Source organism: Sapajus apella, unplaced genomic scaffold (assembly GCF_009761245.1).
Source record: "Sapajus apella isolate SASKATOON/1434 unplaced genomic scaffold, GSC_monkey_1.0 scaffold5, whole genome shotgun sequence".
In the NCBI taxonomy this organism is placed as follows: domain Eukaryota; kingdom Metazoa; phylum Chordata; class Mammalia; order Primates; family Cebidae; genus Sapajus; species Sapajus apella.
The window spans coordinates 30739274-30765469 of NW_022436945.1; the positions used below are offsets into that span (position 1 = coordinate 30739274).

Consider the following 26196-nt stretch of genomic DNA (forward strand, 5'->3'; position numbering starts at 1 on the left):
AAAAAAAAAAAAAAAAGAATGTGGGAGTTGAACAATGGAAACACATGGACACAGGGAGGGGAACATCACACACCAGGACCTGTTAGGGGGTCGGGGGCCAGGGGAGGGAGAGCATTAGGACAAATACCTAATGCATGCGGGGCTTAAAACCTAGCTGACGGTTGACAGGTGCAGCAAACCACCATGGCACATGTATACTTATATAACAAACCTGTACATTCAGCACATGTATCCCAGAACTTGAAGTAAAATAATAAAAAAATGACATTAAAATGAATTTTTAAATTACAATCAAGGACCTTTCAGAACATAGTGTGTGTTGTAACAATAACACAATTGCCTTTTGTTTATCTGTTTTTAGAGACAAGGTCTTGCTCTGTCGCCCAGACTGGAGGGCAGTGGCATGATTATAGTTCACTGTAACCTCGAACTCCTGGGCTCAAGTGATCCTCCCACCTCAGCTTTCAAAGCGTTGGGATTCCAGACATAAGCCCCCACACCTGGCCCTCACAATGGCCTTTTATATCTTTATTCCTTTCTTCATTTCTTTAGTCTTTTGGTTAATGGTGTTTAAGCTGATGTGTGAGCACAAGGTCCCATTGTTGGTTGGTTGGTTGACTCGTTAAACATGGTTCTCACCTATTAGGTTTATAAAGAATAACTGCTTTTTTTTCCCCTATAATTTCATAGGGATAGTTCAGTTTTGCATTGTTTCCTTAGAGTTCTTGGTAACACCCTGGAGATAGCACTTGTTCTTCATTGCAGTGGGCGTTGAGGTAAGGAGAGTCAAATTCAGAGCCTGAGCAAGGTTCTCTCCTGTGGAGGCCACGAGGGCTGCCTCTGGCGGGGCAGCAGCACACTCCGCATCAGCAAGGCCCAGTGATGAGTGGCGTTTTAGTGGGCTGGGATTACTACCTGCTGTCTGCATCACAAACCAGCCAAAAGAACAGATTTCCTGCCATAATACATTATGTATAAGTCTAAGGAACCAAAGGAAGATAAGTAGGGAAATATTTTGTTCCAGAAATGCCTGATGGTATGAAATGAGGAATCTTGTCTTCCTTCCTTCTGTTCCCCTCCACCCTCCTTAAATGGATATCTATTTTTCATTCCATAGGGGACTGAGTTGTATATAGGATTATTTCAAGATGGATTCTTTGGGTGCTTGTGATGATTTTTTAAAAACAAAGGAAAAAAATCCAGGGACCTGACAAAGATTGTTATTATTTCACCCCATGGTGTTGAGTGAATTGATAATAAATGCACAGACATGTTGATATTTTTCTGGATTTGGGGGTTTATTTTTGTAGTCCACATTTTGAGGAAAAGGCACATTGAAGAGGGCAGAATGTGGCATAGGCAGTGGAAGTCTGGTCTTTCTTTGTCACTCAACTGATAATAGGGGGAAATCAGCAACATATTTAGACAACATAGCACACTGGCTAGGAGCGCAGGTTAGGAGCCAGGCCGCCCAGCGTAGAATCCTGGGTGCACCTGCTAGCTACAGGAAATTGGGCAAATTACTTAATGGCCTGTACTTTTATTTCTTCAACTGGAGAGCAGGGATAATAATAGTGCTTGTATTCAGGCTCCTGATAGCCCACCGAGCACTTTTGTTTAAATTTGAAAAGGCAACCTTTTAGGGTGGGCTCTCTGGTCTTGGGTCTTTCACATAAGGACAGTAGCTTTATGTGAATTAGGAAAACAGGACTCTTCCCTCAGAGGAGTTTGTGTGGTTTAGCAAAGAGTGGTCAGGCTGGATGTTCACCCCAACATGACAACCTGTGTAACCAGCCTTGGTAGCTCTGACTACCACACTGGGAGCTGAGGAGTAAATGAGTTGATGAAGATTCAATAAAAGATGCTGTTATTATCATCATCATTATTTTGAGGTGACAGGCTAGAGTAGAAGAGGGTTCAGAAGAGCCTGTAGATTCATGCAGAATAATCTTAGAAAATGAAGCTATTTGCTGAAAGTCCTTGGTTATTAGCAAAACTGTGGCCAGAACCCAGTTGTCTGGACTTTCAGTTTCTGCCAATCCTGACTAGGCGTTGCTATACAGCTATGTGAATCAAACAAAAGAACCATTGATAGAAGATGAGGTGAGGGGCACTATGTCAGTCCCAGCCGCAAGTGCCCACTGAGAGCCATCCAAATAACAAACTCTTAGATGATGATGGTTTTCCCTCTAAAACTGAACAGTATATTGGTTCCATTGTCCAGAGTTTCAGTGTTCATTCAAAAATATACCATGAAGTAGGCATGTGTGGATCCCAGCCATCATCTTAATGGTAGATTTGAGGAATATCAGTAGATGGAGATATATTTCTGTCATATTTGAGCTAAACAACTTTTAAAAGTAGTACTTCTCACCATGGTCTTTTCTGCATAAAATAAATGGAAAAAATACCTTTATTTCTTATAAGAGGGAAGAACAGGGGAGATGAGCTGCTGCTCAAGTTAAGTTATGTATTTCCAGTTCCCTGTGAAACCTATTTCATTACAAAATGTAACACAAGTACAGATAATCACATGAAATGAATACATTGCTTAGCTAATTATTTAAGTTGAACAGTCTTGTAATGACTACTCAAGTCAAAAATGAGTATATTATCACCCTGGAAGCACATTTGTTGCTCGCCCTCAATGATCACTCCTTTCCTTCCTAAAATCACTCTCCTCATTTTCTGTTGATGACTTCCTTGATTTTCTTTATAGTTGTGTTGCTCAAGTCAAGCCTTCTTAAAAAACAGGCTGTTTGAACTGTGATCATTCTGTCTTTATGCTAAGCATTTCACCATGTTTTATTTTCATTTGGTAATCTAATAACTTGTTTGGGTGAATTCTATTAGTTTCCTAACTTGAGTTTGATGCCTTTTCAAATGCCAAGAATTGGCGACATACAACAGTTTTGTGGTTACTTTGGATTCTTAGCTAAAAGTTATCCAGTTATTAGAATATCAGATAGTGAAATTGATCACTTCTTTAGACAGCTCTACAACTGTTACAGGACTGTGTGTTCTTGGCAAAGCCTCTAGTACTAGTTATTTGTCTGAACTCAGGAAGCCAAGGGGCTCAACCCCTCCTTCCTTCCCATCCTCATTGGTAATGTCATGTCAATTTGATGGCTAGAAAGTGCCATTTCTGTGTAGTAAGCAGGGGAAGAGTGAGTTGAATATAAATGTAGTGACCAATAGTGAACTAGCAAATGAGTGCAATCGGCAAAAATAAATATGAAAAAATACTCCTAGAAATTAATGAGGTGGCACTGGACAGGTTGTTGACCTGAGTATTTTCCCTAGGCCCCAAACACTTTATTATTGAATGTTTTGAAACATTCAAAAGAAAGAAAAAGGGGAGGGACGAGGAGGAGAGAGAGATTGGTTCAGAGAGACCCATATACCCACCACCCAGTTTTAACAATGGTTAACATTTTCTATATTTGCTCCCTACACACACCACTCTAGTATTTTTTCAGTCCTTTCAAAATAAATTATAGATGTCAGAACTCTTTCCCTTTATTTATGCATCTCCAAAGTACAAGACCATTCCCCTATGTAACCACCATGGCATTATCACTCTTTTTGTTTGTTCAAAGTAATATCTCACTTGATCCTCCAGGGTAGAGCACAGTGCTGTGATCACAGCTCACTGTAGCCTCCAACTCCTGGGCTCAAGCTATCCTCTTGCCTCAGCCTCCCGAGTAGCTGGGTCTATGGGCATGCACCACCACACCCTGCCAGATGTTTTTGTTTTTTTGTAGAGGTGGGGTTTCACTATGTTGCTTAGGCTGGTTGAACTGGCCTCAAGCAGTTCTCTCACTTCAGCCTTTGAAAATGCTGGGATTGCATACGTGAGCCACTGCACCCAGCATCACTCTTAATAAGGTGAGCAGTGATGCCCTAATATCATCAAATGGCCAGTATATGTTTAGGTTTCCCCAGATGTGCCCAAAACATTAATTATAAATATTCTTTTAAATTAGCATCTCATAAAGGAGTATACGTTGCAATTGATCATTATGTCTCTTACATCTCTTATTTAGAATAGCAACCCCTCTGCTTTTCTTCATGACATCAATTTTTTGAAGTCCAGTTCTCTTCTACAATGTGTCGTTGTTGGATTTGCATAATTGTTTCCTCATGGTCTCATTTAACCCAGATAATGTATATAGGAGGCTATCACATGGGCCTCCCTGTGTGATTTTGTGCTCGGCATTTACAAACGCAGATCCATCGTTGAAATGGCAAATTTGTCTCAACTACACTTTCTCTCTCCTGGGCAGCATTTCTGAATGAAAATTGCAACCACCTGATTTAGACACTCGAGTTATGGATTTTCTTCTGTTTAAATATGAAGCTTTAAAAAAAAACATAATAGACCTACCATTTTGCACACTCAGTAAGTACTAAATGCCCTAATAGATGGCCCCTACCTGTGATTTCCAGCCTATAACAGGTTGGAAATCAGACTGTTGTCAATCAGACTTCCATAACCATTTTTTAAAGGAAGCAGTCTCAGAGAAATTAAGCCATTTGTCCAGTTCCCAAGTGCCAGACCGGGAATTTGAATGTAGATCTGCCTAATTCAGAGGTTTTATACTTCAGTGTGCTGAAGGCTAGCTGAAAGTTAGATGGACTGATTTGCCAAAGTTAGCCAAGAACGAAAACATTTTTTCTAGGGGCAACATGATACCCAGGTAACAATAACACTGTGGTCAAAGCACATCTCTGCACCTTGAAATGGAGGCAACCCATCCAGCCTACGAGCTCTCCACTGGTCCATTTTCTGTCTGGACTCTTCCTTCACTGTGCTCTCAAGTCAGTTACTAAGGCTTTGTGCTGTGGTAGAGCTCATTTTGAGTGCTGTCTGTCTTTCTGTGAAGCTTCTGTTCTTCTTTTTGCAAGGCAAGGACAGCTTAAGGATGTGCAAACACAGTTTTGCTAAACCCACTCACATGTCTCTTGACTGACCCATTTTCTGCATCTAGATCATACAAGGGCTCAATCAGAGGATTTAATGCTCCCTGGGTGCTTTTGAGCATCGCCTGTATTCTTAATTAGATTTTTTTTGTAAAGTCTGTCAGTCTGTGTCTATAAACAGTGCCTTCTGGTTTTCTGATGACATGATGAAAATATAAATGGATTCTGCAGACTGCATTTTATTATCCTCAATATTAAGCACTCAGAACTGGTGCTGTAGGGAATTATGGTCAGATAATGTTGATTAAATAACCTCAGGCCTGGACTTCTGTGCTGTTTCTTTGCCAACAAAACTGAATAGATATAGGGAACTATTGTTATTAAAGAAAGTGTAGCAATGTAACTGCCACAGAAGGAAGAGTCGGGCTTCAGAATGCAGCGTGGTCGGGCAGTGAAGCCCTGGCCTGGGTGAAATGAGAACTGAGTCTAGACTTATCCTTGCTGCTAGCTAGTTATATGACCCTGGGCAAGTCACCTAATTTCCAGGACACTATTTTCCTCATCTCTAAAATATAGGGGTTGTATGTATAACCTGAACTTCAGTTTAAAGAAAGGACATAAATGGATCTCTAGAAAGACCCCTGGATGCTGTGTGGGAGGTGGTTTGTGCAAGGGCTGGAGTGGAAGCAGAGAGATCCCTCAGGTGGCAACTGCTGTTGTCTTGCTGAGACATGACGGAAGCCTAGACTAGTGTCATAGTGTAGAGACAGACAGAAAAGGACAGACCTAAAATCTATTTTGGGGGGAGAATGTTATTCTTCTTGGTGGTTTGAATGTGTCAAACCACCAAGAACTAAAACATTTATTCAAGGAGCAACATGATACCCATGTTACAGGGAAGGGAGATGGTAGTGCCATTTGTTGATATGGAGACTAGAGGTGGAACAGGTCAGAGCAGGGAACAGATGTTAAGACTTTGGTATTGATCTTAGGGTGAAATCTTCTTTTTTTTTGAGACTGAGTCTCACTCTGTCTCCCAGGCTGGAGTGCAGTGGTGTAATCTCGGCTCATTGCACCCTCTGCCTCCTGGGCTCAAGCAATTCTCCTGCCTCAGCCTCTTGAGTAGCTGGGATTACATGTGTGTACCACCATGCCTGGCTAATTTTTGTATTTTCAGAAGAGACAGAGTTTTGCCATGTTGGCCAGGCTGGTCTTGAATTCATGGCCTCAAGTGATCTGCCTACCTGAGCCTCCAAAGTGCTGGGATTACAGGTGTGAGCCGCCGTGCCCAGCCTGAAATAGTTCCTAGGTACCCAAGTGGAGATAATGATAAAGAAATTAGATATGTGCTTCTGATGTGTGAGTTACCATCACCTGTGAACTGTAGAGAGCCAAAGGCTTGGATGAGACTGTCCAGGAAAGAAGATGGGAGTGGTACAGAGAGAAGAAAAGAGAAGCGAAGACAGGAGAAAAGTGCCTGCAATTACAGCTAGGAAGAGAATGACACGGAAGTCCCTATGGCAATGGAGAAAGGAATATTTATTTAAGGAAGGAGAAGGAAATCAGGAGTGCCTGGTCATGGGGAAGACTGGGAGAGGCAGATGATCCAAAATGGAGGGAGAGGGTGACTGTCATGCTGCTGCGATGTTACAATCAAATGAGAAAAATGTCTTCTGGGTCAGACAGTATGACAATAGTAGAATATAAGAGGAGGACCAGGAAAGCGGGCCTTGTTTAACATCGGGAGGAAGCTGAAAAAAGGACTGGAAGGGAGAAATCAAGAATGAGATCTGTGGCAATTTTATTATTGCTACCAATAATGATAATGGAATGTCCTGAGCTCTTACAATGGAGCAGACAATGTAGTCCTGGTTTTAGAGACACTAACTTATTTATTCTTCATGCAAACCTTTGGAGTTGGTTCTATTAGCCTGTCTTAATTGGGAAAGCTGAGGGTTGGTACAAGTTCATTAAGATGAGTTAGCTGGGGAGCTGAGAGTTTAAGGATTTTCAGTGAGTTAAGTGCAGACAGCTTGCAGATGGCTAAGCTGTGATGATAGGGTAATGGGCACAGGATACTCGTATAGGAAGTCTGGGCTGTGTCAGAAAAGAGAAGAACAGGATGGTGATTGAAGGGCTGGATGGAATGAGGGTTTTTAGGAAAAAAGGCAATTCAGGTTATCTGTAGAGAAATGACGGATGCTGTGAGTAGAGGGTTAAGGTTGATGTAAAAAGGCAGGACCTAGGGATGAGAAGGGGTAGGGTCTAGAGCCTTGATAGAGGAAACCAGTTCAGGAAGGAGAAAATATATTTCTATCTTTTGAGCTGGCAGGAAAATATGAAAAGATACGTGTGGATATAGCATGGTGTTGGGAGTGTGTGGGGCCAGGGATGGTGATTCTAAAGGAAAGTCTTCCCTGGTGGTCTCTGCCTCATTGCATTTCCAACCATGAGGCCATTGGTTGTACATGGGGGTGGAAGAGTCCTTGGAGAAATAATTAGGAGCAACAAGCAAAATGTCATTCTGGAAGAATGTCTTTAGAAGTAGAAAATTGGTGGGAAATAGGGAAATTGATTACCAAAGAATTCCTCCCCTTGCTGCTGTCTTCTGGGGTGTCTCTTTTGTTCTGGGTTCAGGTATAACGCATAGTGCTGGCACATAAGGTCCTTGACCATCTCGATCATTCCTGCTCTAGCACCTCATCACCTACCACCCTTCCCATCCCCATCTGCCAGGACCCCTGTGCTCAGCTCTTTGAACTTTTGGTCTTTGTTCAAAAAAACTTTTGTGTAGGCTGGGCGTGGTGGCTCAAGCCTGTAATCCCAGCACTTTGGGAGGCCGAGGCAGGTGGATCACGAGGTCAAGAGATCGAGACCATACTGGTCAACATGGTGAAACCCCGTCTCTACTAAAAATACAAAAAATTAGCTGGGCATGATGGTGCGTGCCTGTAATCCCAGCTACTCAGGAGGCTGAGGCAGGAGAATTGCCTGAACCCAGGAGGCGGAGGTTGCGGTGAGCCGAGATCGCGCCATTGCACTCCAGCCTGGGTAACATGAGTGAAACTCCGTCTCAAAAAACAAAAACAAAAACAAAAACAAAAACAAACAAACAAACAAAAAACACCTTTGTGTAGATCTTTGTATCTGCCTGGAGTGTCCTACTTCATATCCTTCCTTTGGGGAATTCCTTCTCATCTCAGGATCAACTCAAATGTCAGCCACTCAGGGGCCTTCCCTGACTATCTTAGGCAGAGGGAGTTGATTCTTCAGCTCTCCCATAATATTTTGCTCAAATGCTGCACAAAATGGTGCCTAAATGTGGCATCAACTCTGTAGACACACTCCCTGGGTTAAATCCAGGCTCTGTTATTTATTAGTTTTATGCCCTTGGGCAAGTTACTTAACCTTTCTGTGCCTGGATTTCTTTGGCTTTAAAATGGAAGCAATAATCAAACACCATCAAGTTGTTATGAAGTTTAAATAGATTAATATGCTGCAAGCATTTAGAACAGAGAAGGCATATGATAGTTGAGATGGTGAAGGACCTTAAGTGCCAGCACTATGGGTTATACCTGAACCCAGAGCAAAAGAGACACCCCAGAAGACAGGAGCAAGTGGAGGAATTTCTTCAGTTATGCAGTTTTTGTTCATTGCTTCTTCCATTCTCTTGTAACTCTCTGCCCGTATTTATCTTCCATCCATCTTTTGTTTTCTAATGTTTTATTTTTTCCCTGGGCTATGATTTCTACAGAGTTGGGTCCAGATCTTGTCATTTTGGTCTTACTCATACCTTTTACGCTGACTGCCATAAAACAGGTATTTGGTAAATGATTGATTGGTTGATTTCTAATTCTGGCGTAGATGAGTGTGATTCATCAATGCTTAAAAAACCCTTCCATAGAATTTTGATTTGATTGTTTCTAGCAATTCCACAAAGGGTTTATTCCTCAGAAAATGTCAAAAATAAGAGAAATTTTTGTTCCACTTTATTTCACAATTTAGGTATAAAAATATGCAGAGTTCTTCTTGTGAATTAAGTCAAATATAATCAGAAGAGAAGTAAGCATAATGAGCTACAGATTATCTTCAGTGAACTAATGAGGTGTGTTTTTTTTTTCATTTACAGTTTGTAGGAGGAAATCATGGTCTTCTGAAAAGTGTCCCTGCTTTTGTACAATTTAGGGCAAATATCCATGTCTTTCACAAGTTGCCAAAATCTGTTAAATCTAGTATTTTGTTCCAGTTGCTTGAATCTAGGCACCATTATTTCATCAGCCGACAGAGTCTCCTCTTAAAATCATTATAATAGGGTTTGTCAACATTTGTTTAAAATCCTCCTCAGACGTATAGTTTGTTAGCGGACTGTAGTTTGTCCACCAGATTGCTTTCAAAAACAACCAAAGATTAATGAAAATATTTCTAAAATACCTTATATAAAAATGGGAAGGATCAGGCTGGGAGACTGATTCTTGGCAGTCTTTGACTTTTTATGGCAATTACATAATAACAGTGGTTACGAAGAAATTAGCAGAGTGGAGCATAGTGATATACAACATTTTATATCACATTATAAACACACTGTGAAAATGTTGCCATAAAGTTGTGTGGTTTTCTTTATTAGGCTGTTTTTTTTTAAAGTCCCCCATGTTTCTCATTTGGGTGGTTCAGAGCAGTACCATTGATACAGACAAACTGAGAAGCATAATTACCTTTTAGTTCTGTGGAAAGGAAATCAGATACAGATGAGCTTTCTCACTAATTACTTCCATAAAACAGTGTGATGACACATTGAAATCTCCTCTTGCTTCTGCTTTTGGTGTAACTGCTAAAGCAGATGAACGTTTTTCTTTTCCTTTAAAATCATTAAGATTTTGGTGAATTGTCCATTCATTGATTGTGTTATTCTATGTGTCCCTCCAAGAAATAGTTTGGTTAGTGAATTAATCCTAAAGCATAAAGCAAGAAAAATCTGGCATTGGGCTTTCTTGAAAGGCACACGGGGCATAGTTGGTGATGTAATTGCCACCGTAAGTACTTTTGAGGAATAAGTACTACATTCCCCTTGAATGGAGACATATATGGAAGTTTATTATGCCCACCTTAAAGACAGTGGTGTCCCATGCTTTTTGTTTATGCATGCCCATTAGTTTGTGAGTTTGTATGTTTACTTGTTTGGTTTTATGTTGAGCAAAATTAGGGAACTCTAAGAACTTTTCACTTAACCATGAGTGAAATGGGGAGCTATTGGGATGGCAGCGGGGGTCTGACTGGAGTGGTAACATGATCTAACTTTACAGGATTCCCTGGCTTCTGGGTTGAGAATAGATGGAGGGGAGGCAAGGGTAGAAGTGGTGAGGCCAGCTAGGAGACCCTTGAACTATGACAAGATGTGTAAGATGACAGTAGCTTGGAAAAAGACAGTAAAATGCAGTCCATGAGAAGCATTGACTCTGGGTAAATTCCGAAAGAAGAATCAACATGACTTGTTGATAGATGTGGTTAGGTGTGAAAGAATAGAAGTCAAGCATAACTCTAAGATTTTGGCTAAACAGCTGCAAAGATGGAGCTGTAAGGATTAAGTGATCAACGGGTGAGAATCAGGAGGGTGAGAGAGCAGGATTTGGGGGTGCTGATGAAGTGCTCCTGACATTGCATGCAGCTCTTCCCCTGCTGGCCCCTGAATGCTTCTGAACCTGAGCTCTCTCATCATCGCTCCTATCTCAGGCTCTTTTTAAGAGCTCTGCTAAGCTTCCCATCCTGCCCTTGTGTCTTTGGAGAGTGATCATGAGCTGATGGTTTGCCCAGTGCCTTCTCTGGAAGGTTATTGAGAGTCCTCCCTCAGTCAGGATCCAGGTGGCACGGTAAGGGAAGGTAGTCACTTTTTTTTTTAAATTGTATTTTAGGTTTTGAGGTACATGTGAAGAACATGCAAGATTGTTGTTGCATAGGTACACACATGGCAGTGTGATTTGCTGCCTTCTTCCCCGTCACCTATATCTGGCATTTCTCCCCATGGTATCTCTCCCCAGCTCCCCACTTTTTACATGCCCTGCAAATGGACTGTCGATAATGGTGGTTGATTCTTGGCAGCTGTTTTGCTGTTTATAGCAATGGCTTATGCTATCATGAAGGGAACAGGAATTAGCAGTCTTTATAGTTAGTATATAGAATGTGTGATGTGTAAACATATTATAAGGATGTTGCTTAGAGGGGTTGTTGAGACAGGCCATCCCAAATCCTGACACCAGTAGAATGTTCTCCCTCTGTGATTCTGAACTGCTGGCTTAGTTTAGTATACGAGGTGAGGGCTTTGTGAAATGTACTGTGCGTAGGAATCATATGGGGATCTTTTTTTAAGTTGCTGGTTCTGATTTAGTAGTTCTTAGAGGGAGTGGGAGCACTAAGAATCTGTGTTTCTAACATGAATTGCAGGTGAAGATGTGGCTGGTACTGGCCTAAGGACCAAGTTTTTAGTGGCTTTGGACTTGCTTAATTTCTGCAGTCTGTACAGCTGTTGATCCTCCTAACAAAGATCCAAATGCATCTATCATAAATAGATGGAATGGATGGCATTTGAATTGGTGGAGAGCAGTGCTCAGACCTAATGGGCATGGGAGAGGGCTGACAGAGAGCAGAGGAGGAGGAACAGAGGTGGAATCTAGCATCTTTCTGCAAACACATGGTGCCTATTCCCAGAACTAGGAGTCTTAAGAAGTTGAATTTGATCAGACTACATCTTGGAGGACATTGATTAGCCGACTGACTTTTAGAATATTGTGTCAACCTCTACTTGAACATTTTCAGTGGCTATGCGTCACATGCCAAAATAATTTTAAGTGGTACATGAGCAATTTAGGTTATAGGTGGGGCATCAATATTTTCTTATATTCTTAATAGTTATGTTATCTTGAATTTATCTTAAGAGTTTAGATATCTGCTTTTCTCATCAATTGGTGAGGTTCCTGTGCACAGTGGCCACACTTCATCTGTGGTTCTGTCTCTAGATCCTGCCCATCATCATTGTTCAATACATGGAGAAAGGCCTAGTTAAACTTAGCCAGAGATCCTGAAGTAAATGTAGGTAAACTTTGTTGGGTTCTCAATGTTGGCACTGTTTTCACTAGAACATAATACTTTTAACAAAAATGTAAAGACTTATGAAAAAATATTTTAGAACCTTTCTAATCACTTCTTGGTGAACAAAGCTTAGTATTACAGAGAGGATTAATGATGTTGCCAAAATATAAATCATTCTGACAGATGACACGTTGGTGACAGACAAATTATTGACAGATTCTGGGAAAAAAATGCCAGCATGTTTAAAGTCTGTCTTTAAAATATTAGCTTTTTAAATGGGATCTTTCTTAATTTCTGTATTTTGGGAACACTAGATATTTGTAAACTGTTAAGAATGACTTTTTAAAATTCATTTTCTTACCCTCCCTCAAATAAAAATGGGAGGATTTTAACAAAATAATTATTTGAGACATTACATAGTGGGAGTGGTTAATGAGGATGTTTTATGATAGAATTTAAACTTTGATTTATAAAAAAATTGAGAACATTTAGTTTCTTCAGATTGCTCTTTTATGAGCTTTTTCCCCCCTCAAAAAAGCTTGTTTGATTTTTCTAATCGTTAAAGTAATAAATATTAGTTGTAGAAAGTTTTAGGAAAATATTGAAAAACTTAAAAAGTAAAGTAAAAGTCATATGATTCCCAACATGAAGAAATACTGTTTTGGCATATTTTATGTGTGTCTTATAATATCTCTCTGGTTTTGGTATCAGGGTAATACTAACCTAGTAAAATGAATTGGGAAATATTGTTTCCTTTTCAATTATCTGGAAGAGTTTGTGTAGAATCACATTATTGCTTCCTTAAATATTTGGTACTATGTATCAGGTAAGCCTTCTGGGCCTGACATTTTCTTTGTGAGAAGATTATTTATCTATGTCTTTGTTGAGTGAACTATGGCTGTTTGTGTCAACAGATTTATCAGGTTCATCTAAGTTGATGAATGTATTGGTACAAATTTAGTTATAATTTTTCTTGTTATCCTTTTAGTATCTATAGCATCTGTAATAATGTCATTGCTATCATTCTTGATATCAGTAATTTCTGTCTTTTCTGGATTAAAAAAAGGGTTACTAATTTTATTGATGAAGAGTTTTTCAATGTAGCTAAAGGTTTTTAAATTTTATTGAGCAATAACAATGACAAAAACCCACCAGCTTTTGATTTTGATTTTTCTGTATTGTTTTTCAGTTTTGTATTTGATTGATTTCATTCCTGATTTTTCCCCCTTCCTTCTACTTCATTTGGCCTTAATTTGATGAGATGAAAGCACAGTTCATTGATCCTAGATGATCTTTTCTGATATAGGTGTTTCATGACATTCCTTTCTCCCAAATACTGCTTTAGTGTCTTTCATACATTTTGATATTGCCATATTCTTTCACTACAAAATACATTGTAATTTCTTTTTGATTTCTTCTTTGATCAGTGGGTTATTAAGAATTATGTTATTTAGTTTAAAAATATTTGGGGATTTTCCAGTGATATTTCTGTTGTTAGTTTATAACTTAATTCCATTGCAATCAGATAACATATTTTGTATGAATTATTTTAAGTGTATTGAGATTTGTTTTCTGACTCAGAATTTGGACTGTCTTCATAATTCTCACTGTGAACTTAATAGAAAAATGTACAATCTGCTGTTTTAGGGTGGAATATTCTAGAAATGCCAGTCAGGTCTATTTGGTAGATAATGTTGTCTTCTATAGCCTTATTGATTTTTCTGTCTAGTTGTCCTGTCAATTATTGAAGAGAGACATATTAATCTCTGACTCTGTGGATATGTCCATTTCTCTGTGTAGTTCTGTTTTGGCTTGTGTATTTTGAAGCTTATTAATTAGGGGTGTGAATGTTTAGGGTTCTTACATCTTCCTGATTAGTGAATCTCTTTATCATTGTCAAATAATTTTATTCTGTTGTTATTATTATTCTGAAAGTTTCTTTCTCTGATATATAGTTATACCAGACTTTACAGGAAAAATTATATTTCCTAAACAATACAGTGCAACAATTTACATATAACCATATATATATGGTTAATCCAGCTTTCCTTTGATTAGTGTTATCATGGTATATCTTATTGCATTCTTTATTTAACTTTTTTATGTCTTTATATTTAGAGTACATTTCTGTAGGCAGTACATGGTTGTTGGGTCTTGCCTTTTTATCCATTTTGACAATCTCTGTGTTTTAATTGGGATGTTTAGACCATTTATATTTAAGGTAATTATTGACATGGTCAGGTTTAAGTCTATCATCTATTTGTTTTCTATTTGCTCCATCTGTTCTTTGTTCCCCTTTCCCTTTTTTGTTGCTTTTAAATTGTTAGCATTTTTTTATGATCAATTTTATCTCCTTTCTTGGTTTGTTAGCTTTAGAGGTTGCTTTAGAGTTTATAGTAAAATCAGGCTTCCATACCCATGAGTTCCACATTGGTGGATTCAACCAACTGTGGATCAAAAATATTTGGAAAAAAAAAAAAAGCATCTGTACTGAACATGTAGACTGTTTTTATTGTCATTATTTCCTAAAGAAAACAGTATAACAACTATTTAAATAGCATTTACATTATATTAGGCAGCGTAAATAATCTGGAGAAGATTTAAAGTATACTGGAAGATGTGCATAGGTTATATGCAAATACTATACCATTTTTTATCAGCGACTGGAGCATTCGCAGATTTTGGTAGCTGAGCTGGGTTTTGGAACCAATCCCTCATGGATATTGAGGGATGCCTGTGTACATACTTACCTGGCATATTTTAGGTACTCAGTAAATATTTACTGAATGAAGACATGAACAAATGTCTCCCTGGTACCCAGGCCACAGGGCTGCTGAGAGCCAGAGGCACCAAGAGTGGCTATCAGTCCTATGCTGTCAGACAATTTTTCTTCCCCAGCTTTTAATTTTTTCTCTTTTATGCCATATTATTTATGGCTATTGGCTTTACTCTTCTGGTCGTGATGTTAGTCCCTTGAGATTAGGCATCTATATCCTCCTCTCCCTCAGTCCCTGAAGGTTTCAGTAAATAGGGTCTTTATCCTCAGGTGTGCTTTCCCCAGGCTTTTTTTTGAACGAGTGCATGGGGTGGATCCTCTGGATGAAGGAGGCTATGGCCTTGACTTATTGTGGCCAAACCCCTAAAAGTAAGAAATTCTTATCAGGAAGGACAGATATTTTTTAAGGTAGTAAATAGAAAAAAAGCCTTCAAAGAAATGGTCTAAATTAACTTTAGCTGATCTAGGCAAAGCTACACATGGGAAGGAAATTCAGATCTAACAGATTTTCCCCATTCTTGGAATGCCACCAGTTTTTTCAAGTCTCTTGGAAAAGCACACAGACACACCCCCCTACACACACACGTATATATATGATTGGACTTCTTGATTAAAAAAGAAAAACTTATGCTTTCTTTTTCTTTTCTCTTTTGCAGCAAGTAACTGGCAGAAGTTTTGGTGATAAAGATTTTCGGACAGGTTTAGAAAATGGAATCCTCCTCTGCGAGTAAGTATAGCCTATATTCAGTTGGTTTTATTCAAAAAAGTCATTAATACTATCCAATTTGCCTGTAAGACTTCTGAAAGTAAAAATATCACTGGGCTAGCTAGGCAAGAAACACAAGTCAGTGTGGGAGCCTTGGTGTGTCAGTAGGGAGTGGTGGGGACTGTGGCAACTGCAAACAAGACAGAGAAAGAGCGCCTGGTAGCTGATGCTCAGCTCCAGTAATCTTTCTCTGTGCATCAATTTGAGCCCAGGTAATTGTAAGGGTGGACCTAATTGTGGTAAAAGTAATAGCCTTTCTCCCCTCTTAAATCCCAAACAAAAGCAGCTTGTGCCAAAAGAAGACAGTGCTTCTAAATACTTACAGCATCTTAAAAGCATGCCAGGTTATGTTCCTCGCTTTGCCTGTTTCACTGATATATTTTGGATATTTAATTTGTGCTGTGGGCAAAATTTAAATGTGAACAATAACTGTATTGTTTAATTTTTGTGTTTTGAAGAATTCATAGCTCCTGTGAAGTAGTTCTAGATACAAAATAAGCAGAGCTTTCATACTTATAAAGTATAGACATAAATTTCAAGATTTCAAAATTTGTATTAATTCTGTGATTTCTGTAATTACAGAATTATTCTGTAATTTCTATACTGATTTTTTTGAAGTAAAATGTACATACACTGAAACAGCTCCTAATTGTACAATCTAATGGCTTTTGAAAGATGTGCACACGTATGTAACCTATACCCTAATCAAGATTAGAATAAAAAGTTTCCTCATGCCCCTTTTCACTCAGTCTCAAGCTCCTGGAGACAAACACCATTCTGATCTGTGTCACCGTAGCATCTATTTTGCCATTTCTTAAACTTGATGTCAATTGAATCATATAGAAAAAAACTCTTATTCTGGCAGCTTTCAGAATATTGCTTGGGATACACTGATGAAATGGAAGGGGTGTGGGTTTCGGAGCCTGAGGACAAGAGAGTCATGTTCCTACTTTACTCCTAAATCATTTAATCTCCCCAAGTGTCATTTTATTTTCTAAAATCGTAATAAAAAATATAACTCTATTTCATAGGCTTTTTATAAATTTCAAAAGATAGGGTAAGTGAGGCACTTTCAAAGATTGTGCAGCACTGTACAAATGTTGACTATTTTGTTGAACCTCTCAACATAGCTCATGTCAGCATTTTTTTCTACTTCCCCAGTGTTCTTCTTTCTTCAAAAACAAGTGTGTATCTTCTGTTTGATGTTTCCATGTTCTATTTTCTACGAAGCCTCTCCGCCCTACTCATATTGTTAATCCCTCACCACCTCTTTTCCCTTTATTATTACATCTAAATCAGAGCTTAACTCTTAGGTAAGCTGTAATTACTTCAGCACCTCAGTGGAGGCAAGCCCAGTCAGGCTCTGAACTCTTTCCTTCTGTTCTAGCACTTGCCTTTCCCATGATTCTGGGCTTAGCCCTCTCCTGAACAGAATCTGATCTAATTCATGTGGATCATGTTGGTTGAGTTGAAGTGGGTCTTTTGTCCAAGTTTTGTTTACCTAACATTTGCTCCAGAGATTCTTGTAGGCGTCCACTTCTCTACTGTATTCTCATGCCTGGTAGGTAGGATGAAATTGTCTAAGGCATCTCACCACGGGGGATTGGACCCACTGGTCTATTTGAAGGAACATGAGCTTTGGAGTCTAAGGACTAGATCCCTCATTTCCCCAGTGGGACTCTAGCTAGCAGCCCTGGCAAAGAGTTTGCTAAAGTGGAATGAACCACATAGGAGGCCTGAGGCAAGGAAAGCCAGTAGCATGAACTCCAGCTAGGTCCTTTAAGAGAAAGCTGGGTCAGGAGCCATAGAAACCAGGTGCACACAGATTTCTAGAGATGGAACTTGCAGAGCAATGAGAACCAAAACCATGACCCAGGAGCTGCATGCAGCGGTGGCTGCGGACAAGGGAGGAAGAGCGTTTTCTTCCTCACCCTTATGGCTAGGTTTTGTCTACGTTGAGACTATGAGGCTGCCACAGACTGAGATTAGCAGGTGTATTTTCTGGAACTTGTATCCCAAGGCCAATCTAGCAAAAAGGAGGACTTGCTCTGTTGCCAGTGTGGGATTGGTAGATGGCAGGGGCCAAAAGCCAGGACACTCAGCATGGAGGGTTTTAGGAAGTTGAAGGCTCCCAGACAATGGAGCTACGCAGGTGTCAAACACCTGTCTTTGGAGATTAGATTAGAATGCCTAAGTCTGTACTACTCTCTAGAACCAGAGAGAGTTTAGAGGATGCTGGTCATTAGGAGTTCTAACTCATAGCTACCCCACTCCACAGAAACATTTAAAAATAGAAGGACTCTCTACAATTTCAAATTTTGAAAACTAAGCAGTTTTGCTCTTCTTAGAATGGGACTTTTTATAGTACATAGCCTTTAAAAAATTATTTGATGCTTTCCAGTTTTGTGTTATTCAAAATAGAAGCCCAGTTGGTATCTTGGAACAGTGTTTTCATCCCAGTTGGCAAATACATGAGCAGCATTATTGAATTCTTTCTTTTGTTCAACAAATGTTCATCGTTTTGTCCAAGTTGGATCCACTATAAATGTTAGTAGCAACTGTGTAGAGACACCAGGCTCTTTGTTCACTAAAAATTTCCTGGTTTGTTGTAGGAAAAAAAAAACTTCATCATTTTCATCAAACAGAAGGATACCTTCTGGGCTGGGGTCTGGTTTTCTCCTGACCAGCCTGGTTTCAAACTTCACTGTGGTCTCTAAGGAATATTATTATACTTATTTTACGGAGGACATAACTGGGGTACAAAGGATTAAATAACTTGGCTAAGGTCACACAGATAAAAAAATATTTAAGTTTTGCTGGGCACAGTGGCTGATGCCTGTAATCTCAGCACTTTGGGAGGCTGGGGCAGGTGGATCACCTGAGGTCAGGAATTCGAGACCAGCCTGATCAACATGGTGAAATCCCATCTCTACTAAAAACACAAAAAATTAGCCGGACTTGATGGCGGACACCTGTAATCCCAGCTACTTGGGAGAATGAGGCAGGAGAATTGTTTGAACCAGGGAGGTGGAGGTTGCAGTGAACCGAGATTGCACTACTGCACTTCAGCCTGGGCAACAAGAGCGAAACTTTGTCTCAAAAAACAATTAAATTCAGGAGGCCTGATTCCTTAGCTTTTGCTCTTCATCACTGTCCTGTTCTAGAATTAGGATTCTAATGGGAGAGAAAAGAAAGAGATTGGCAGGTGGGGAGAGGAGGGGGCATTAGTGCCTGCAGACATAAGTGTGAGGAGGGTGGCAGTGCAAAGGGTGAACCACCAGGTCTCAACTGGGCAGAGGACAAAGAAGGACTGTATGGGGTTGATGGTCTTAGAAAAACATAAGCATCAAGGACCTGGTGGTCCCACTTGGGCCAAGAAGGCGACTTTCATAAAAATGAGGGCAAGAGAGCTGAAAGGGTCAGAGACTGTGGTCAGTGGAGGATGTAGGTGTTTCAGTTATCAATAGAGTGGTCAAGACCAGATGGCGACAAACAAGAATAGTGGACCTGGATTAAAGACTACGGAGACAGGAGAGAGAAAAGACGAGCACCTACATGCAGCATCTACGACAGAAATGGAATACCCTCAAAATCACCCTGGGAGATCTCGTATTTCATATGGCTTTGAATATGCAACTCCCATGCAGGAATACTAATACATAAATGTATAATTTATAGTAACAGCAAGCACAAAATAGAGTGTATGTGCTCAGTGGAATGGCAGTAGATGTGTTTTTGCCATCCTCATGTCTCTCTCCCTCTTGTTTTTGCCAAGTGTGTGTGTAGTTGAAGTTTCAGAGGTTAAATGCTTAAATGATATGAGCCCTCTTCTGAGTGTTTAATAAAAGAATGGGGTCAAAGTGTGACAGAGCCACAATCATGTGACAAATGTTATGCTGTTAAAAATATTAATCATATATGGCACAGTGTCCTTGATGATTTATGAGTCAAAAAGTAAGGATGCAGAGAGTTATTCTTTAAAGAAGAGGTTCCCAGGGGTTGAGCATGGTGGCTCATGCCTGTAATCCCAGTACTTTGGGAGGCCAAGGTGGGCAGACCACGAGGTCAAGAGTTTGAGACCAGCCTGACCAACATGGTGAAATCCTGTCTCTACTAAAAATACAAAAATTAGCTGGGCATGGTGGCACGTGCCTGTAATCCCAGCTACTCAGGAGGCTGAGGCAGGCAAATTGCTTGAACCCAGGAGTCAGAGGTTACAGTGAGCCAAGATTGCACCACTGCACTCCATCCAGCCTGGGCAACAGAGTGAGACTCCATCTCAAAAAGAAGCTATTGGAGTCATTAGAAGGTGATATTCTCTACTTCCCTGACAAACACACCAGGCTGTTTTGAAATGACTCCAGAAATGAAACTTTCTGACTTGTATTCCTGACTCTGATTTTATTATTGAGATAGGAGTCTATGGAATTTTATCTGGATCAGGGGTTGGCAAATTATGGCCCTTGGCCTGTGTTTGTACTGGCCTTCTTGCTAAGGATTTTTTTTTTTTTAACATTTTTAAAGGATTGTAAACCAAACTAAATTAAACAAGAGTCCATACGTGGCTCACAAAGCCTGAAGTGTTTACTATCTGGTCCTTTACAGAGAAACTTTGCCAGTTCAAAAGGACTGTGGAATTAATTTTAGCTGTAAATTGTTTATCCTTGTAAAGTTAAGAAACGGAGTTTGGGCAGTGCAAAATGCTCTTTGGGTAAATCAAATAACTTTTTACAAAATGTTTTCCCAGGAGTCTCTTTATAAGTTTTCTCCCCCACCTTTTTATTTTGGACAATTTCAAATTTATAGAAAAGTTATGAGAATAATATAATAGATATCCATGTACCCTGCACCTCAATATACTAATTAGTATCATTTTGTCATATTTGCTTTATCTCTTAATGTATATATGCCTATTTTTCTCTGAGCCATTTGGACATAAGATGCAAACATTGTGAAACTTGACTCCTAAATGTTGCAGGGTGGATCTTTTAAATATAGGAACATTATCCTCCATAAACATTCAAGGCATTTAGCAATAATACAGTAACATCTAAAGCATATTCCAGAGTTAAATCCTAGTATCCCCAGCAATATCCTTTATGCTGATTTTTTTTTAAAATCTAGGATCTAATCAAAGGTCACACATTGCATTTGGTTAGGTCTCCTTAGTTTCTCTAAAACTAGGACCATCCATCCAGTCTTTTGTGTCTTTCATCACATTAACATGTTTCAAGATTCCAGACAAGCTATTTTGTAGGTATCTTACATTTTGGTTTTTCTAATTGCTTCCTCATGGTTAAATTCAGGTTAGACAGTTATAGCAAGGGAATTACATGGGTGATGGTAAATGTTCTTGGCATGGGACATAGTAGAGTTTTTCCCATTGCTGGTGATGTTATGATTGATAATTGGTCAAGGTGATATCCCAAGATTTATGCATTGTTAATATGCCTTTTCTTCTTTGTCACCTGTGGAAGATACTCTGAGGTTGTGGAAATAAGTTGGTATCCCAAGCTCTTTCATCCAATGGGTTTAGTATCTGTTGATGATACTTTCCTCAATCAGTCATTACACTTAGAGTTGCACAGTGGGGATTTTCTCATACTATTCTTTCTACATTTGTTAGCTGGCATTCTTGTGTCTTTTTTAAGAAAAGAGCTTTCCTCCCTCCTCTTTTTGAGTATCAACAATCCATTGGCATCCAAACTTTTATATTACCCTTAATTGCTAAAAAGTTCTCTATCGATAATGAAGGAGGTAAGTCATAATAGCAGGGCTATTTTACAAATACAACCAGAATATACAGCCTCTAAGATTTTAAAGTCAGTCTACTGGAAAAAGATTTTAGAGCTTCTGTGTTCATATAGGTAGGTGGTTTATATTTCTATTTGTTTTTATATTATCTTCCAATTCTTACTTTATCTTAGTGTTCACCTTTTGCAAGGTCAGATGTCCTGCCTTGGCCAATGTTCAGGCAGATCCACCAATATGACCATACTGGGCACACCTGCCCGAGGAAGGAGATTCCAGTGAAGACTTGGAGAGAGAAAGGTACTAGAAAAATGTAAGCATCAAGAGTCTGATAGTCCTGCTTGGTTTAATACAAGTGAGGGCATGAGAGAGCTGAAAGGATAGGAGGCTGAGGTCAGTGGAGGATGGAGGGGTTTCAGTTTTCGATAGAGTGGTCGAGACCAGATGGAGACAAACGAGAGAGGTGGACCTGGACTACAGAGGCAGGAGAGAGAAAAGACTAGCACCTTCAGGCAGCATAAATGATGGAAAGTGAGTAACATCAAAATCACCCCAGGAGATGTCATATTTTAGCACAGGGGCTTTAGGTGATGTCACTGGGGGGTTCAGGTAAGAACTTTGCACAAGAAAGACCATTAATGGGCCAGCCGCAGTGGCTCACGCCCGTAATCCCAGTACTTTGGGAGGCTGAACTGGGTGGATCAGGAGGTCAAGAGATTGAGACCATCCTGGCCACCATGGTGAAACTCCATCTCTACTGAAAATACAAAAATTAGCCAGGCGTGATGGTGTACACCTGTAATCCCAGCTACTCAAGAGTCTGAAGCGAAAGAATAGATTGAACCTGGGAGGCAGAGGTTGCAGTCAGCTGAGATTGTGCCACTGCACTCCAGCCTGGCGACAGAGTGAGACCCCATCTCAAGAAAAAAGAAAGACCATTAATGACCATGGTGGTTTTCTTTAAACCCCGAGAAAAGTACAGACCACACATGAGTTAGTTCTACACAGAACCTTCAATATTTTTAAGTTAGTCATAGTAAAAATTATTTCTTTGAAAGCATAGATATATGTGAATGAGGAAGAGCCTGCTGGTGGCTTACCGTTTTCTGTCTTATCTAAAGCATTCACTGCAAGAACCTCAAGGAAATGAACTCTTAAGTGTTTTAGAATCTCATGTCTTTTGACCAGAGCTGTATGAAAGTCATATTTCTGCCTGTAAGCATACAGTGGTGTAATTGGCGTAGGAGGCCGAAAAGATTTCCTCACTGTTCGGTGTTGCTTGATGTGTAAAATCAAGAGTGGATAAGCCCTGCAGGGATAAGTTATCTAGTCGTCACTACGTCAGAAGGAGACAGAGGTATTCCAGCTTTTCTTTTGTTTCTTCTGCTCCCATGTTGCCTGTTTAGGGATAATTGTATGAAATTTTCAGATCCTTTGGTGGGGTCATTCCAGAAAAGGGACAGGCTTCCTTGCATTTTATCTCTAAGGTGCAAATGAAAGTAACTTGAAAACATCCTTTTCCTGGTGATGAGGCACAATTACTGAATTATAGAAAACAATAGAAGACAAATTAATTCCTTTGCCCACTGTACTAAATCTTTAGTGGGAATCTTAATTTAGAATCAGAAAGGTGGGTTTAAAGTCAATGTCACTTTCACTCCCACCTCCCAGTGTAGAATTCTATTGTTTTTGTCTTCAAATTTTATTTTAAGTTCCAGGGTATATGTGCAGGATGTGCAGGTTTGTTACATAGGTAAATGTGTGCTATGGTGGTTTGTTGCATAGATCAACTGGCTCTGTCACCCAGGTATTAAGCCAAGCATCTATTAGCTATTCTTCCTGATGCTCTCCCTCCCCCAGCACCCTCCTCCTGTACCACTGACAGGCCTCAGTGTGTGTTTAACCCCTATGTGTCTATGTGTTCTCATCATTCAGCTCTCATTTGTAAGTGAGATGTAGCGTTTGGTTTTCTGTTTTTGAGTTTGTTGAGGATGTTGGCTTCTAGCTCCATCCATGTCCCTGCAAAGGACATGATCAAATTCCTTTTTATGGCTGCATAGTATTCCATGGTGTATCTCTACCATATTTTCTTTATCCAGGCTATCACTGATGGGCATTTGGGTTGATTCCATGTCTTTGCTATTGTGAATAGTGCTGCAAGGAACATATGCGTGCATGTATCTTTATAATAGAATGATTTATATTCCTTTGGGTATATACCCAGTAATGGGATTTCTGGGTCAAACGGTATTTCTGCTTTGGGATCTTTGAGGAATCACCACACTCTCTTCCACAATGGTTGAACTAATTTACATTTACACCAGCAGTGTAAAGCATTCCTTTTTTTCTGCAATCTCGCCAGCATCTGTTGTTTGATTTTTCAATAATCACTATTCTGATGGCGTGAAATGGTATCTCATTGTGGTTTTGATTTGCATTTCTCTAATGATCCGTGACGTTGAGCTTTTTTTCATACTAGTGTAGAATCCTTTTTTCACTTTCCTCATTTCCTACATGTAGACATGTGTCAAAATGATGTTGGGTCTTCTACATTTAGAGAATGGGTTTTTTTTTTGGTAGTGGGGGGGGTTGAGTTGAAGTCTGCTAGTGAGAATTTTTGTTGTTGTCAGTGATAGACATGCAGCTGAAACCAGTTTGGTTCATGTGAATAAGCACAGAGGTCAATCACTGGTACACACACATACCCCAGGTACAGACATAACTATATAACCATGCTTGAACTACATTATCTGTCTGTCTGCCTCCCTGCCTCTCTCTCTCTGCATATATATATGTGTCTAAGTTGTCTGTCCATCCACCCACCTATCCATCCAGCCAGCCAGCCATCATCTATCTCTTGATTCTGCTTTCTTCTTTATTGCCTTTGTCTTTGGGTAAGCTTTCCTATGTGGTGACAAAGTTGGCTACTGTTAGCTTTTAGCTTATATTTCACTAGCTTTGCAATCCCAGCAGGAAAAAAGAGATTTTTTTTTTTTTTTGGAGTAAAGTAATCCCACTAGAAGTCCTGGTGCCTACCCTTTATTGACCTCAGTTGGGCCTGGTGCTCATCTTGGAATTAACCAAGTGACCAGGTCTGGATTTGCCCTTGCTTGGAGCCAGGAAGTAGCCTGAGCTCTCACCACAGTCTACCCTACCCCACATCTACCCTACTATGCCTGGAGAGTTGGGAGGGAAAGTTGCTCAAGTGAAAATTAAGAAGCTATTATCAAAGAAGAAGGATTGACTATTGGACGAACAAAATCAATACATGCCTGCTGAGGGACTGTTCTATCCAACAAGGATGGGCTGCCTTCGGAACTTCTGGTGGAGAAAAGGTGAGCCTAAGAGTGGTGTGCAAGCTTTATTAGGTGTCTTCAAGGCCTGGGTTAGACTCACATAGGGGTATGTTCAAAGAAGGATACTTGGGAGAGACTTATGTTTTGAGAAATTTCCTGTCAGGAGTCCATTCCTTTATCCCTTTCCTCTCTAAACTACAGAGTGAATTCCCTTGGTGAGGTAAAGCTGAGGCCACTGAAATCTACAGATCGGTCCTTCCTTGGGAGTATTGCCAGAGAAAAGCCTCTCTCCTGAGAAACAGGCCTTGTCCTCTGCAGGTTGGTTTCCGCAGCCCTCAGGTGATAACTGCCTTTGCTCTGAGCTTTCTCCCAGGCTTTTAACCTTGCTCTCCAGGGGTTTGGGCTGATGCTTCCAGGAGCTACCATTTTTCTCCCTATGTGGCTGCCATGTTCCCTAACCCTGCTGCCTCTGAGCACTTGGAGCTGGGAGAGAGATCTCTCTCCCAATGATAGCTCTTTGAGCAAATCTTAGACAGTTGGTCCTCTGAGCAGTCTGTACTTTCTCCTTTTAATGTATAGTGCCCTCTACTAAATAACTTGGCACCAGTTCCCTGAGAGTGGACAGGAGACCTTGGAGCTATCCAACTGAGTTTCTCCTCACAGCCATTTGCTGTCTCCTAGAATAAGAACTCTCTATATCCAGTTCTGTCCAACCTCAGGGTGTGTCTCTGCATACTTGAGACCTTTTCTTTTCAGGGCCTGGGGTTAATGTTTGCTTCCCTGGCATTAGTCCCAATGTCTGTTCATCCTGAATTTCCTAGAATTTCTTTAACCATTTCTTCCAGGAGGTCCAGGGGAGCCCCAGCAAATGGGATCTCTGTGGAGCTGTTCAAACATCCTAGGTGGGTTTTGAAACTGATGAGCTCCTGTGTCTCCACAGGGATGATATTGATGTCATCAGAACAATTCCTTTTTGCATCTGAGCAGTTCCACCTATTGCAGATAATTTTCCTCCTCCATCTTGCTCACTTTCAGCCAGTGGTACCTCCTACTCATGAGAACAACCCCATACTCACCTTCAGATTCTCAAATGCTTTCTTTTTTTCTTTTTTTTTTGAGACGGAGTTTCGCTCTTGTTACCCAGGCTGGAGTGCAATGGCGCGATCTCGGCTCACCGCAACCTCCGCCTCCTGGGTTCAGGCAATTCTCCTGCCTCAGCCTCCTGAGTAGCTGGGATTACAGGCACGCGCCACCATGCCCAGCTAATTTTTTGTATTTTTAGTAGAGACGGGGTTTCACCATGGTGACCAGGATGGTCTCGATCTCTTGACCTCGTGATCCACCCGCCTCGGCCTCCCAAAGTGCTGGGATTACAGGCTTGAGCCACCGCGCCCAGCCTCTTTTTTTTTTTTTTTAAAGATGGGGTTTCACCATGATGGCCAGGCTGGTTTTGAACTCCTGATCTTAGGTGATCCACCCACCTCGGCCTCCCAAACTGCTAGGATTACAGACGTGAGCCACCACACCTGGCCCCCAAATGCTTTCTGACAATGGTGGTATTGGATTTGTAACTTGCCTACAGAAGAATTGTAAAGCCAAATTTC

The 26196-nt window shown here is 40.3% G+C and overlaps 1 protein-coding gene across 14 annotated transcripts in view; it reads left to right on the plus strand.

The window, feature by feature from the left end:
* LIMCH1 (LIM and calponin homology domains 1) overlaps positions 1 to 26196 on the plus strand; it is a 349916-nt gene that overhangs the window by 122538 nt on the left and 201182 nt on the right. For all 14 annotated transcript variants that reach the window (XM_032274031.1, XM_032274032.1, XM_032274035.1 and 11 more), the window contains exon 2: positions 15436 to 15506. In XM_032274031.1, the coding sequence (XP_032129922.1) occupies positions 15436 to 15506 (71 nt within the window). The remainder of the gene's footprint in view (positions 1 to 15435; positions 15507 to 26196) is intronic.